General features: G+C 39.3%; 5 protein-coding genes across 5 annotated transcripts; 4 read left to right on the top strand and 1 right to left on the bottom strand.

The window, feature by feature from the left end:
- Positions 1–1,119: 1,119 nt before the first annotated feature.
- LOC132253111 (uncharacterized) lies at positions 1,120–1,918 on the top strand. Its single transcript, XM_059734505.1, has 2 exons — positions 1,120–1,483; positions 1,821–1,918. Exons 1-2 carry the CDS (start codon positions 1,120–1,122, stop codon positions 1,916–1,918), a joined length of 462 nt encoding a protein of 153 aa, XP_059590488.1.
- A 221-nt stretch (positions 1,919–2,139) lies between these two features.
- Positions 2,140–3,225, top strand: LOC132253110 (uncharacterized). Its single transcript, XM_059734504.1, has 3 exons — positions 2,140–2,337; positions 2,391–2,606; positions 2,746–3,225. The coding sequence occupies exons 1-3, from the start codon at positions 2,140–2,142 to the stop codon at positions 3,223–3,225; spliced, it is 894 nt and encodes a 297-aa protein (XP_059590487.1).
- Positions 3,222–4,404, bottom strand: LOC132253109 (uncharacterized). Its single transcript, XM_059734503.1, has 2 exons — positions 3,894–4,404; positions 3,222–3,307 (listed from the first exon to the last, which is right to left on the bottom strand). Exons 1-2 carry the CDS (start codon positions 4,402–4,404, stop codon positions 3,222–3,224), a joined length of 597 nt encoding a protein of 198 aa, XP_059590486.1.
- Positions 4,405–4,548: 144 nt separating this feature from the next.
- LOC132253108 (uncharacterized) lies at positions 4,549–8,027 on the top strand. The gene is made up of 6 exons (XM_059734502.1): positions 4,549–4,662; positions 4,775–4,864; positions 4,918–5,320; positions 5,388–6,368; positions 6,546–6,616; positions 6,723–8,027. The coding sequence occupies exons 1-6, from the start codon at positions 4,549–4,551 to the stop codon at positions 8,025–8,027; spliced, it is 2,964 nt and encodes a 987-aa protein (XP_059590485.1).
- Positions 8,028–8,172: 145 nt separating this feature from the next.
- On the top strand, positions 8,173–13,966 carry LOC132253107 (uncharacterized). The gene is made up of 6 exons (XM_059734501.1): positions 8,173–8,324; positions 8,470–8,672; positions 8,806–8,916; positions 9,052–9,280; positions 13,323–13,699; positions 13,857–13,966. Exons 1-6 carry the CDS (start codon positions 8,173–8,175, stop codon positions 13,964–13,966), a joined length of 1,182 nt encoding a protein of 393 aa, XP_059590484.1.
- The last annotated feature ends 1,662 nt before the right edge of the window (positions 13,967–15,628 follow it).

The raw sequence follows: 15,628 nt of genomic DNA, 5'->3' as shown, positions 1-15,628 counted from the left end.
GTGATGGTGACGGTAACGGTCACGGTCACGGTCACGGTTATGATGATGGTAAAGGTTACGGTGACGATGACACTAAAGATAACGTTAATGGTGATGGTGACAATGGTGGTAATGGTCACAATCACTATGGCGATAACAGTCATGGTAACAATGACGGTAACGATGACAGTGGCGGTAACGGTCACAGTCACAGTGATAGTAATGGTGACGGTGACGGTGACGGTAACGGTCACAGTCAAAGTTATGGTGACAGTAATGGTTACAGTGATGATGACACTAAAAATAACGGTAACGGTGATGATGACGGTGGTGGTAACAATCATAGTCACGGTGACGGTAATAGTGACGATGACAGTAACGGTTACGTTAACGATGACGGTAACAATGTCGATAACAGTGATGGTAACGGTCACGATCACGGTGATGGTAACAGTGATGGTGACAATCAGAGTGACGGTCACTATGACGGTAACAGTAACGATAATGGTTATAGTGAGGGTAACGGTAACTATGTTGATAACGGTCTTGGTAACTGTTATGGTGACGGTGACGATAACGGTGATGGTGTGTCTGTAACGATACTTGTGATGGTCATAGTGACGTTAACGGTTATGATAACGGTAACGGTAATGGTGACAGTAACAGTAACGGTGACATTAATGGTGATGGTAACGATGATGGAAACGGTGATGATAACGGTGATGAAAATGATGACAGTGACAATAAGGGTGACGGTAATGGTGACGGTAACAGTTATGGTGACAATACAGGTAACAGTAACGATGACGGTGACGGTGACTATGACTATAACAGTAAGGGTAGCACTGCCAGTAATGGTGCCGGTGACAATAAAGGTAACGGTAATGGTGATAGTGACTGTGACTATTACGGTGATGGTAACGATAATGGTAACAGTGACGGTAATGGTGCCAATGATGGTAATGTGACGATAACGGTCACCGTCATAATAACGGTCACAGTGATGGTGACAATAACGGTGACGGTATTGGTTACAGTGACGGTAACGGTAACGATAACAATGATGATAACAGTAACGATTACGGTTTTATGACGGTAACTGTAACAATAATGTTAATAATAACAACCACGAAAACGATGATGGTCACAGTGACGGAAATGGTGATGGTAACGGTGACGGTGACGGTAATGGCCATGGTAACAGTTCTGGTGACGGTAATGGTGATGGTCACAATAACGATAACGGTTACAGTAACGATGACGGTAACAAATATCGAAAACGATAAGGGTAACGATAATGCTAACGGTGACAATAACAGTGACAATAACGGTAACTGTGATAGTAACGGTAATGGTGACAGTGACAGTAATGGTTATCGTAACAATTACGGTGATGGTGACGGTAACTGTCACTATAACGGTGACAATAACAGTATCAAAGATGGTAACAGTAATGATAACTGTGACGGTAATGGTAACAGTGACGTTGACAGTAATAGTGATGGTAATGGTGATAGTAACGGTAATAGTGATGATAATGGTGATAGTAATGGTAACGGCAATGGTGACGGTGATGGTGATGGTAATGGTAACGGTAACGATGATAGTCACAGTGACTGTAATGGTAATGGTGATGGTAACGATAACGGTAACGGTGATGGTAATGGGGATGGTAACGGGGATGGTAACGATAATGGTAACGGAAATGGTAATTGTAACGATAATGGTAATGATTAAGATAACGGTAAAAGTAACGGCTACTTCGATGGTAACAATGAAGGTAATGGTAACGATAACGACGATAGTGATGGTAACGGTAATAATGACGGTAATGGTGACAGTGAGAGTAATGACGATTACGGTGATGGTCACGATAACGATAACGGTAACAATAACGGTGACGGTAAAGATCACTGTATCCATAATAGTCATAGAATGATGAGAGTAATGGAAACGGTATCAGTGACGGTAACGGTGGAGGTAACAATAATGGTCACGGTCATAGAAACGATCAGATTAATGGTGACGATATTGGTTACGGCGACAGTAATAGTAACAATGATGGTAAAAGTAATGATTACAATAACTATGACCATAAAAGTAACAGTAATGGTAAAGGTAATAGTTACGATAACGATCACAATCACAGTGATTGAAACGATGACGGTGATGGTGAGGGTGGCAATAACTGTGACAGTCACGGTGATAGTGACGGTAAAGATGATGGTTACGATAATAGTCACGACCAACGTAACGATGATGGTAATAGTGACGGTAATGGTAACGGTGATGGTAACGATTAAGGTAACGGTCACGATAATGGTAACGGTAATGGTTAAAGTAATGGAAACGGTGATGGTAACATAGACGGTAACGGTGACTATAAAGGTGACGGTAATGGTAACAGTGAGGTGACGGTAACTGTTATAGTAACAATTACGGTGATGGTGACATTAACGATCAAGATAACGGTGAAGATAATGGTATCGCGAATGGTAACGATAACGATCACAATAACGGTGACGGTATTGATAACGTTGACACTAACGGTAATGGTAACGATGATGGTAAGGGTAATGGTGACAGTAATGATAACGGTGACGTTGACGGTAATAGTGACGATAACGGTAACGGTGACAGTGACAGTAACGGTAACGGTGACGGTAATGGTAACGATAACGGTAACAATAACAGTGACTGTAACTTTAATGGTAATGGAAATGGTAACGATAATGGTAACTGTCATGGTAACGGTGACGATAATAGTATCAAAGACAGTACAGTAATGGTAACGGTAAATATAACAATAAGGGTGACGGTAATGGTAACGGTGACATTGACAGTAATAGTGATGGTAACATGATAATAACGGTAACACTAACAGTAACGGTAATGGGGACTATGATGGTGACTGTTACGATGATGGTAATGGTGACGGTGATGGTAACGGTGACGATCACAATGACAGTAACGGCAACGGTGACGGTAACGGTAACGGTTATGGTAACGGTGATAGTAACGGTAACAGGGACAGTCACGGTAATGGTAATGGTAATGGTGACGATAACGTTCACGATTACAATAACTATAACGATGACAGTAATGGTAATAATGAACGTTACTGCAATGGTAATGGTGACGGTAATGGTAACGGTCACGGTGATGATAACGGTCACGGTGACGGTAACTGCGACGGTGACGATAACGGTGAACGTGATAGTAATGGCAATTACAGTGATGGTCTAGGTAACGGTAACGATAACAATAACGGTGATGGTGACAATGACTATAACGGTAACGATGATTGTGACAGTCACGGTAATGGTCACTGTATCGGTAACAGTCATAGTAATGATGAGAGTAATGGTAACGGTGATGATAACAGTGATGGTAATGGTAACGGTGACAGAGACAGTAATGGTTATGGTAACAATTACGGTGATGGTGACGATAACGGTCACGGTAACGATGACGATAATAGTATCAAAGACGGTAACAGTAATGGTAATGGTAACTATAATGATAACGGTGTGGGTAATGATAATGGTGATGGTAACGGTGACGTTGATGGTGATGGTAACGGTAACGGTGATGGTCACGGTGATGGTAACGGTAACGGTGATGGTCATAGTGACGGTAACGGTGATGGTCATAGTGACGGTAACGGTGATGGTAACGATGACGGTAACTATATTGATGATTGTAACGGTGACAATAACGGTAACGGTGATGGTAACAGCAACGGGGACGGTCACGATAACTGTAATAGTAATGGTGATGATAATGATTGATTATAGTAATGGTGATGGTAATCGTAACGGTGACGGTAATGGTAATGGTAACGATGATGATAACGGTAACGATAACAATGGCGGTTACTACAATGGTAATGGTGATGCTATTGGTAACGGTACAGGTGACGATCACGTTGACGATAACGGTGACGGTGACGGTGATGGTAACGGTGACAGTGACAGTAATGGCGATTAGGGTGATGTTCATGATAATGGTAACGATAACACTAATGCTGACGGTGACGATGACTGTAACAATAACTGTAACAGTGACTGTCACAATAATGGTGTCAGTAACGGTCACTCTATTGGTAACAGTCATAGTAATGATGAGAGTAACGGTGACGATGACGGTAACGGTCATGGTAACGGTGACGATATTAGTATCGAAGACGGTAACAATAATGGTAATGATGACGGTGACGGTAACAGCGACAGTGACTGTGATAGTAATGGCGATTACTGTGATGGTCACGGTAACGGTAACAATAACGGTGACTGTGACGATGACGGTGACGATAATTGTAATGGTAATGGTAACAGTGATGGTAACGATCACTGTATCGGTAACAATCATAGTAATGATGAGAGTAACGGTAATGGTAACAGTCACTATATCAATAACAGTCATAGTAATGATGAGAGTAATGGTAATGGTAACAGTCACGGTCACGGTAATGTGATGGTAATGGTCACGGTCACAATAACAGTCACATTGATGGTGACGGTATTGGTTACGGTGAGAATAACGGTAACGATGATGGTAATAGTAACGATGACGGTAATGGTGACTATAATAGTAACAGTAATGGTTACGGTAATAGTCACGGTAACGATGACGGTCACGGTGATGGTGAGGGTGGCGATAACTATGATGGTCACGGTGACGGTGACAATACGATGACAGTAACAGTGATGGTAACGGTCAGGGTCATGACGACGGTAACGGTGATGGTAACGATTACGGTAACGATCACGATAACGGTAACGGTAACAATTAGAGTAACAGTAATAGTGACGATAATGGTAACAGTAATGGTCACATAACGGTATCGCGAACGGTAACGATAATGATAACGATAACGGTGATGGTATTGATAATGGTGACGGTAACGATAACAATAATGGTAACGGTGACGATAAGGGTAACGGTAACGATAACAGTGACGCTGACTGTAATAGTGACGGTAACGGTGATAGTAATGGTAACGGTGACGGTAATAGTATTGGTGACTATAATGGTGACGAAAACAATAACGGTAACGGTAACGGTAACAGTAATGGTGACAATAATGGTCACGATTACGGTAACTGTAATGATAATGGTAACAATAACAGTGACGGTGACGGTAACAGTGATGTTGACGATAACAGTAAGGGTGACGATAATTGTCATGATGACGGTAACGGTAACAGTCACAGTCACGGTAACGGTAACGGTGACTGTGATGGTAATGCTAACTATTACGGTGACAGTGATGGTAACAGTATCGATAACGGTGACGGTAATGCTGATGATAATGGAGATGGTAACGGTAACGATCACGGTAACGGTAACAGTAACAGTAACGGTAACGATTACGATAATGGTAACGGTAACGCTAACAATAACAGTGACGGAAACGGTCACGGTAACGATGACGATAATGGTAATAGTGATGGTTACGGTAATGGTGATGGTAACGGTCACGATCACAATAATGGTCACAGTAACAGTGACGGTAATTGTAATGGTAACGGTTACGATAACGGTAATTGTAACGATGACGATAAAAATAACGATGAAAATAGTAACGGTAACGATGACGTTTACAGTAACAGTGACAGTAACCGTTACGATAACAGTTATAGTGATAGTAACGGTAACAATAACAGTAACTGTGATAGTGACCGTAATGGTAATGGTAACGGTATCATGGACAACAACAATGACGGTAATGGAAATGCTGACGGTAATGGTAACTGTAATGGTAAGAGTTACAGTGATAGTAACGGCAACTGTGATGGTAACGGTCGAATGTAATAGTATTGGTAATGGTAACGGTAATGGTGACGATAACGATGACGATAACAGTGATGGTAATCATGACAATAACGGTCACGATAACGGTAATGGTCACGGTCACGGTCACTCTAACTATAACGGTAGTGGTAACGGTAATGATGACGGTTATAGTAATGGTGACGATAACGGTCACGGCAAAGGTTACGGTAACAGTGACGATAACAGTGATAGTAACGGTAATGGTCAAGTTAACGGTGATGGTAACAGTGATGGTGACAGTGATGATAGCGGTAACGGTGATTATGAAGGTGACAACGGCGATAACGGTGACTATCACGGTGATGGCAACGATGACGGTTATGATAATGGTGACGGTAACGATCATGGTCATAGTAAAGGTGATGGTAATGGTGATGGTAACAGTGACGGTAATGGTGACGGTGATGATGATGGTGACGATAACGATGACAGTGACAGTGATGGTTACGGAGATAGTAACGGTAACAATAAAGGTGATGATGATTGTAACAATAACGGTAAGGATGACGATGACGTTGACGGTAAAGGTAAGGTCGACGAAAACGGTGACGGTAATGGTAATGACGATAACGGTGACGCTAACGGTGATGGTAATAGTAATGGTAATGGTGACGGTAATGGTAACGATCACACAAATGGTAACGTGATGGTAATGATAAAAATAATGGTAACAGTAATGGTGACTATAACGGTAACAGTGATGGTGACTATAATTGTAATGGTAACAGTGACGATTACGGTTATGGTGACGGTAATGGTCACGGTCACGATAACGATAATGGTTACGGTGACGATAATGGTAATAGTAACAGTAACGATAATGGAACAATAACGGTAACGGTAATAGTAATAGTAACGGTAATGGTAACGGTAATGATAACTAAAATGGTAGCGATAATGGTAAGGGTAATGGTAATGGTAAAGGTAACGGTAATGGTGATAGTAACTGTAAAGGTAATGGTAATTGTAACGATAATGGTAAAGGTAACAGTAACGGTGACGGTAACACTAACGGTAATGGTAAAGGTAATAGTAACGGTAACCATAACGGTAACGGTCACAGTCACAGTAACGGTAACGATAACGATAACGGAAAAAGTAACGGTAACGATAATAGTAACAGTAATGGTAATGGTAACCGTAACGATAACGGAAACGGTAACGGTAACGGCAATGGTAATGGTAAAGGTAACAATAATGGTGACGGTAACAGTAACTGTAATGGTAACGATGATGATAACCATAACGGTAATGGTAATAGTCACAGTAATGATGACAATAACAGTAACGGTATTAGTCACGATAACGGTGACAGAAACGGTTATAGTAACGGTTATGGTGACTTTAACGGTGACAGTCATGGTGACTATAATGATGACAATCATGGTGACTATAACGGTGACGATAATAGTAACGGTGATGATAACTGTAACGGTTATAGTGACGGTAACGGTAACTGTAACGGTAATGGTAACTCTAACGGTGACGATAACAGTGACGGTGACAGTAACGATGACAGTAATGGTTACAATAACGGTAACGGTTACGGTAACAGTAACAGTAATGGTAACGGTGACGGTAATGATGATGGTGACAATAACGATGATAGTAACGGTTACGATAATGGTAAGGGTAACAGTAACGGTAACGATAACGGTGAAGGTGAAGGTGATAGTAACAATATCGGTAACGGTGATGGTAACAATAACGATAGCGGTGAGAGTAACAGGGACAATAACTGTGACGATAATGATAACGGTTATGGAAACGGTAATGGTAATGGTAACAGTAACGGTGACACTAGCGGTGATTGTAACATTGATTATCACCGTGACAATGACTGTGACTATGACCATGATGGTTACAGTAAAGGTGACCGTGACCGTGACGATTATGCTAACGATGACGGAGATGGTCATAGTGATGGTAACAGTGATGGTCACGGTGACAGTAATGGTGACGATAACTATACTTGTCATGGTAATGGTCACGGTAACAGTTATGGTGACGATAATGGTAATGGTGACGGTGACAGTAATAGTAATGCCAATGGGGACAATGACGTTAATGGTAATAGTGATGGTAATGGTAACGGTAAGTGTATCAGTAACGATAACGGTAACGGTGACGGTAATAGTAACGGTAACGGTAATAGTAACGGTCATGGTAACAGTGATGGTAACTGTAACAGTAACGATAAAGGTAACTGAAACGGTGACGGTAATGGTGACGGTGGTGGTAACGGTGATGGTAACGATAACAATAACAGTAATGGTAACGGTGACTATAACGGTAACAGTAATGGTAACGGTGACTATAACGGTAACGGTAACGGTGACGGTGACTATAACGGTAATGGTAACAGTGACGGTTACGGTTATGGTGACGGTAATGGTCACGGTCACGGTCACGTTAACGGTAATGGTTATGGTGATGATAACGGTAATAGTAACGATAACGATAATAGAAACAATAATGGTAACGGTAATAGTAACTGTAACAATAATGTTAACAGTAACGATAACGAAAACAGTAGCGGTAATGGTAAAAGTAATTGTAATGGTGACGGTAATCGTAACAGTAATGGTAATGGTAAAGGTAATGGTAACAGTGACGCTAATAGTAAGGTAACGGTAACGATAACCATAACAGTAACGGTAACGATAACCATAACAGTAACGGTCACAGTAACAGTAACGGTAATGGTAACAGTGACGATAACGATAATGGTAACGAGAATAATAACGAAAAAAGTAACGGTAACAGTCATAGTAACAGTAAAGGTAATGGTAACGGTAATTGCAACAGTAATGGTAACGGTAATGATAACGGAAACGGTAACGGTAATGGTAATGGTAACAATAATGGTAAAGGTAACGATAATGGTGACGGCAACGGTAACGGTAATGGTAAAGGTAACGGTAACGGTGACGGTAACCATAACGGTAACAGTGACAGTAATGGTGATGGTAACAGTAATGGTAATAGTCACGATAACGGTGATAGAAACGGTTACAGTTACGGTAACGGTTATGGTGACTTTAACGGTGACAGTCATGGTGACTGTAATGGTGACGATAATGGTAACGGTGATGGTAAGTATAACAGTTATAGTGACGGTAACGGTAATTGTCACAGTAACGATTATGGTGATGGTAACGATGACAGTGACAGTAACGGTAATGGTAACGATGACAATGACGGTGAAATTAACAGTAATGCTGATTGTAATAGTGACGAAAATGGTGACGGTAGCAGTGAGGGTAACGGTAATAGAAATTTTAACAATAAATGGTGACGGTAACAGTAACGCTAAGCGTCACGGTAACGGTTACACTAACGATGACGGTAACGGTAACGGTGATGGTAACGAGGAAACAACACCCAATCACAATAAAGAAATGCTCAAGCATTATTTCTTGCATAGGTTTTCTGACTTGTATCTAAAGGTGGAAGGAATAGGGTGAGTTCACAACTCAATAGGAAAGTTTATAACCATCCTAAGCAAACCCTTAAAAACTTTGAATTAAACATGTAATAGCATGCATGATAAACATTTTATAGCCATTAACAAATATGCAATCATGTCAAACATGTATGCATGTGTTTGCTGGTTTCATCTTTGCTTTTCCTCATCCATCCTTTCACAACTGATAAACTGTTCACCCCCACCAATCTATATATCAGATATTAATGCTCCACAAGATACACGGTCAATATAAATAATGACTATTCTAGGACATCACCCAAGGGCAAGCCATACCCTGTGTCTTTTGGGACTCATACCTGAGGGCAGGACCAACCCTATGTCTTTAGGGACTAAAAACCAGGGGCAGGACCAATCCCATACACCCACATCGGAGTGTCTTCCTCAAGGGCTTTAGGAACTTTCGCCCAAGGACCCACGGTCCTACATAAACAATATATCAAAAGATAATGCATGTAGCATCACATAAACACTTCCCACCAATCAATTCTCTAAATATCATCTGTGATTATTCCATATCCTTCTTGCCATGCAACCACACCATTAACCATTTCCACAACACAAAACCATGAATCTTCATACCAATATGCGTTCCAATCTCAATGTAACATTTCAACACAATAAACCGAGATGCAATGACACATTAAAATGTTTAATGAAATCATAGAAATGACATGAAATTTCCAATAAATGTTTCAAGGAAAGAAATCAGATACACTATGGGATAGCATAAAATTCCCTACCTTACACGGACTTTCCCTCTGTGATTCTTCTATGTAGGCGATCTTTACCTATTACAAGGAACTGAAATGAAACACATAATTTAGACTTCCTAACAATGAAAATTTATACAATTTACTGTTGCTAATTTTTAATTCTAATATTCTCTAATCTACATGCCTACAGGTTTTCAAATCAAATTTGAATTGAATTAAACAATATTTACAATGCATATTAATATTCCCTAATTAACTACCAACTTTGATTTTCTTAAAGCCTAACCTATTAACAAATCCCAAGTGTCCAAATAACTTAATTAATCACATGTTTACTAATCTATTTTTTAATTAAACCAAATTAAACAAAGATTTATGTTGATCTTACCATTAATAAAATATTTAAGCTAAAATACTTTAATCCTTAATTAATTGTGATTTTTAACTAAAACATGTTTATAACTAATTACACTCAACTTTTACACAAATTTTACCTTTAATTTGTTTCAGTATACCATTAGGAACCAAAATAAACTGAAATTACTAAATTAAACAACTTGCTTACCTCAAATCTACACTTTCTCTCTCTAGATCCTCTCTCTAACCCAAGCTACTGCAGGTAAAATGGTGCAAAAACAGATGCAAGCCCTTATATAGGGCTCTCCATGCAACCAAGTAGGAGATGGCAGGCCACATGGCTACCACCAACCCACCCAAGTAGGAGGTGGCAGGCCACTTGGCTGTCACTAACTCCAACTTCCCAATTTTACATTATAGTCCTTCAAGATATCAAAAATTAAACCCATAATTGCCCATTAGTCTTGTCATACCCCAGTTTTTGTTATTCTTCAGACTAAACAATTGATACTCAAATACAGTATAAGTGCTCTCAAAAATTTAAATGTTGAGTTCCTGCTTGATTTTGTGCAAAAGAGGATATGCAAAACCTGTTATAAGGAGTACATCCTATATTAAACTTTGTAACTTGTAGTTAACAATATATGGTTTGTTTCTTAAAAGAAACTTGTACTACATTAATTTACATATACCAAAACCCCATTGTTCACTGGGTAGCCCATACTACAAGTGTACCTGGCAAATATATATATTACATCATTCCTACAAAAAGATTCAGTCTTTGATACAAAAGGCAAGGCCTCAAAAGACTTTCAATGCGAGCAAACAACATCCAATCACAGTAAAGCATACTCAAGCATTATTTCGTGCATAGGTCTTCTGACTTGCATCTAAAGGTGGAAGGAATAGGGTGAGTTCACAACTCAGTAGGAAAGTTTATAACCATCCTAAGCATACCCTTAAAAACCTTGAATTAAACGTTTAATATCATGCATGATAAATATTTTATAAACGTTGACAAATGTGTAATCATGTCAAACATGTATGCATGTGTTTGTTGGTTTCATCCTTGCTTTTCCCCATCCATCCTTTCACAATTGATAAACTGCTGACCCCCAACAATCTAGACATCAGATATCAATGCTCCACAAGATACACGATCAATATAAGAATGACTATTCTGGGACATCACCCAAGGGCAAGTCATACCCCGTGTCTTTTGGGACTCATACCCAAGGGCAGGACCAACCCCGTGTCTTTAGGGACTAAAACCTAGGGGCAGGACCAACCCCATACACCCACATCGGAGTGTCTTCCTCAAGGGCTTTAGGGACTTTCACCCAAGGACCCACAGTCCCACATAAACAATATATCAAAGGATAATGCCTGTAGCATCACATAAAAACTTCCCACCAATCAATTCTCTTAATATCATCTGTGATAATTCCATATCCTTCTTACAATGCAACCACACTGTGAACCATTTCAACAACACAGAACCATGAATCTTCATACCAATATACATTCCAATATCATGGTAACATTTCAATGCAATAAACCGAGATGCAATGACACATGAAAACATTTTATGAAATCATAGAAATAACATGAAATTCCAACAAATGATTCAAGGAAAGAAATCAGATACACCATAGAATAGCATAAAATTCCCTACCTTACACCAGTTTCCTTTTTGTGTTTTTTCTACGTAGGCAATCTTTGCCTATTACAAGAAACTGAAATGAAACAACATAATTTAGGTTTCTAACCATGAAAATTTATATAATTTACTGTTGCTAATTTTTAATTCTCATATTCTCTAATCTATATACCTTTAGGTTTTCAAATCAAATTTGAATTGAATTAAACAATATTTACAATGCATATTAATTTCCCTAATTAATTACCAAACACTAACTGTTTTGATTTTCTTAAAGCCTAACCCATTAACAAATCCCAAGTGTCCAAATAACCTAATTAATCACATGTTTACTAATCTATTTTTCAATCAAACCAAATTAAACAAAGATTTATGCTTATCTTACCATTAATAAAATACTTTAATCCTTAATTAATTGTGATTTTTAACTAAAACATGTTTATAGCTAATTAAACTAAACTTTTACACAAATTTTACCGTTAATTCTTTTTAGCATACCATTAGGAACCAAAATAAACGAAAATTACAAAATTAAACAACTTGCTTACCTCAAATCTACACTTTCTCTCTCTAGATTCTCTCTTTAACCCAAGTTGTTGTAGGTGAAATGGTGGAAAACGAGTTGCAGCCCCCTTATAAAGGAGTCTCCATGCAGCCAAGCATGAGGTGGCAGCCCACATGGCTGCCACCAATCCACCCAAGTAGGAGGTGGCATTCCACTAACTCTAATTTCCATATTTTACACTTTAGTTCTTCAAGTTATCAAAAATAAAACCCATAATTGCTCATTAGTCCTTTAGGTTTTCATAACCCTAATCATCCCCTAAGAACCTAATAAGCATGCTTAAGTCATTAACTAATCCCACTTAACCTTAATCAAAGTTTAATTCATAATTAAACAAGATTAGCACTAAACTAGTTTAAACATCTAATTAAGCATGCTTAAAGTTAAGTACTAAGATAATCATTATTGCCTATTTAATTCATTAGTACTAGGTGTTACAAGTCTTTTAGGTTTTCATAACTATAATCAACCCCTAAGAACTTAATAAACATGCTTAAGTCATTAACTAATCCCACATTACCTTAATCAAAGTTTAATTCATAATTAAAAAGGATTAACACTAAACTAGTTTTAACATCTAATTAAGCACGTTTAAAGTTAAGTACTAAGATAATCATTATTGCCTATTTAATTCGTTGGTGCTAGATATTACAATGACAGTAACGGTAACGGTGATGGTAACGGTGACGGTAATGGTGACGGTAACGATAACGATGATAGTAACGGTAACGATGACAGTAACGGTTACGATAATGGTAAAGGTAACGATAACGGTAACGGTAACAATGAAGGTGACAGTAACAGCATCGGTAATGGTGATAGTAACGATGATGATAACAGTGAGAGTAACGGGGACGGTAACGGTGATAGTATCGGTGATAATAACGGCAACGATTACAACAATGGTAACGGTAACGGTAATGGTAACAGTAACAATGATGGTAGCAGTGACTATAAAATTGATGGTCACGGTGACAATGATGGTGATCGTGACTGTGACGGTTACACTAACGGTGATCGTGACCATGACGGTTACGGTAACGGTAATGATGACGAATATGGTCACAGTGACAGTAACGATGATGACCATAGTGACGGTAATGGTGACGATAACGGTAACGGAAATGGTAACGATGACGGTGACAGTAATGGTAATGGTAACGAGGATGAGGACGGTGACAGTGACAGTAATGGTAACGGTGAGTGTATCAATAACGATAACGTTAACGGTAATGGTGATGATGATGGTAAAAGTAACGGTAACGGTGATGATAACGGTAAAAGTAATGGTCACAATAACAGTGACGGTAACTATAACGATGACAATAATAGTGACAGAAACGGTGCTGATAATGGTGAATTAAACAGCGACGGTAATGGTGACGTAGGCGGTAACAGTGACAGTAACAATTACGGTAACGGTTAAGGTAACGATGATGATGACAGTGACGGTAACAGTAATGGTGACAGTCACATTAACGGTTACAGTAATGGTGACGGTGATGGTGACAGTGAAGGTAACAGTAACAGTAAGAGTTAAGGTAATGGTGACGGTAGCAGTAACGGTCATGGTAACAATAATGGTAATGTTAAAGATAATGGTGATGGTAATAGTGGCAGAAACGGCGACGGTAATGGTGACAGTGACGATGACGCTGTACCAGTAATGGTATTGGTAACAGTAACAGTAATGGGGACAATAATAGTAACGGTAATGTTAAAGATAATGGTGACAGTAACAGTGACGGAAACGGCAACAGTAACGGTGACGGTGACAATAACGATGATGGTTACGGTAAAGGTTATAGTAAAGATGACGATGGTAGTAATGATAACGGTAACAATGACGGTGATGATGGCGGTAACAGTAACAATGACGGTGATGGTGGCGGTAACAGTAACAATGACGGTGATGGTGGCGGTAACGATGATGGTAACGGAGATTGTAACTATAACAATAACAGAAAGGGTAACGGTAATGGTAACGATAACGGTAACAGTAATGGCAATGATAACAGTAACGGTAATGGTAACGGTGAAGATAACAATAACGATAATAGTAACAATGATGGTAACGGTGACAATAACGATAACGGTAACAGTAACAATGATGGTAATGGTGACGATAACGGTGATGGTGACGGTGACGCTGACGGTAATGGTTACTATAACGGTAACAGTGATGGTAGTGGTGATGACAGTAGCTGTAACAGTAACAATAACAGTCATAGTGACAGTAACAGTTACGATGACGGTCACGGTAATGGTAATGGTGATAGTAACACTATCGCGAACAGTAACAGTAATGGTAACGGTGACGATAATAATGACGATGACAGTAACGATGACGATGACGAAAATAGTGATGGTAACGGTGACGATAACGGTGGGGTGACGATGATGGTGTCGATTATAGTGACGATCACAGTAACAATGACGGCAACTGTGACGGTAACAGTGATAGTAACGGTTACGATAACGATAACGGTGATGGTGATAGTAATAATATTGGTAACGGTGACGGTGATGGTGATGGTAACATTGATAGTAATGGTTACGATAATGGTAACTGTTAGCCCAAGGGTTCTCCTAATCAGGTTTTGATGATAACAAACCGTGGTTAAGTGACTAATTGCTTTAAATTGTTAAGAATCTCAGGTATAATCTCAAGGACCAAACGAATACGTGGTAAAGACCATTTGGAGGACTTGTGATCATAGGAAATGAATGTAAGATGATAGCATGAGTGCACTTAGGATGTTCATACATTTTCATGCATCTTAGAAAACTCGGTTTATTCTTTAAAACTTGATTTTCTTTAAAACCCGAGTTTTATCAAATATACCTTAGGCAAATTGACTCAAAATTGACATATTAACTCTCCTAAAGACCTTGCCTAAGTATTGGAAAAGAAAGAAATCAAAAAGGATAGGTTTTCAGGGCCAAAAGGCTCATCCGGTCGAGGCTATGGCGAACCGGCTCAACCGGTTGGGGAACCGGTCGACCGGTTTCCCTTGTCCGGTCGA

This window comes from Vitis vinifera, chromosome 18 (genome assembly GCF_030704535.1).
Source record: "Vitis vinifera cultivar Pinot Noir 40024 chromosome 18, ASM3070453v1".
Taxonomy (NCBI): Eukaryota; Viridiplantae; Streptophyta; class Magnoliopsida; order Vitales; family Vitaceae; genus Vitis; species Vitis vinifera.
This window is presented reverse-complemented; position numbering and strand designations above follow the sequence as displayed.

What these genes read in the sequence shown, in the direction of transcription:
- LOC132253109 (XM_059734503.1), bottom strand. Translation starts at nt 4,404, where the DNA reads ATGACTGTTATTGATATAGTGACTGTTACCATTACCGTTACTCTCATC. An exon ending in CGTCAACGTGATCGTCACCT is followed by an intron (nt 3,308 to 3,893) that starts GTACCGTTACCA and finishes TTACCGATACAG; the next exon opens with TGACCATTACCGTGACTGTC.
- LOC132253111 (XM_059734505.1), top strand. Translation starts at nt 1,120, where the DNA reads ATGGTCACAGTGACGGAAATGGTGATGGTAACGGTGACGGTGACGGTA. An exon ending in CGTTGACAGTAATAGTGATG is followed by an intron (nt 1,484 to 1,820) that starts GTAATGGTGATA and finishes TAATGGTGACAG; the next exon opens with TGAGAGTAATGACGATTACG.
- LOC132253107 (XM_059734501.1), top strand. Translation starts at nt 8,173, where the DNA reads ATGGTAACAGTGACGGTTACGGTTATGGTGACGGTAATGGTCACGGTC. An exon ending in CGGTAACGGTAATGGTAATG is followed by an intron (nt 8,673 to 8,805) that starts GTAACAATAATG and finishes TAATGGTAATAG; the next exon opens with TCACGATAACGGTGATAGAA. An exon ending in AATGGTAACGGTGATGGTAA is followed by an intron (nt 8,917 to 9,051) that starts GTATAACAGTTA and finishes TGATTGTAATAG; the next exon opens with TGACGAAAATGGTGACGGTA.
- LOC132253110 (XM_059734504.1), top strand. Translation starts at nt 2,140, where the DNA reads ATGACGGTGATGGTGAGGGTGGCAATAACTGTGACAGTCACGGTGATA. An exon ending in AAGTAATGGAAACGGTGATG is followed by an intron (nt 2,338 to 2,390) that starts GTAACATAGACG and finishes GGTAACAGTGAG; the next exon opens with GTGACGGTAACTGTTATAGT. An exon ending in CGGTAATAGTGACGATAACG is followed by an intron (nt 2,607 to 2,745) that starts GTAACGGTGACA and finishes TGACGATAATAG; the next exon opens with TATCAAAGACAGTACAGTAA.
- LOC132253108 (XM_059734502.1), top strand. Translation starts at nt 4,549, where the DNA reads ATGACGGTAATGGTGACTATAATAGTAACAGTAATGGTTACGGTAATA. An exon ending in CTATGATGGTCACGGTGACG is followed by an intron (nt 4,663 to 4,774) that starts GTGACAATACGA and finishes GGTAACAATTAG; the next exon opens with AGTAACAGTAATAGTGACGA. An exon ending in TGGTAACGGTAACGATCACG is followed by an intron (nt 5,321 to 5,387) that starts GTAACGGTAACA and finishes TAACAATAACAG; the next exon opens with TGACGGAAACGGTCACGGTA.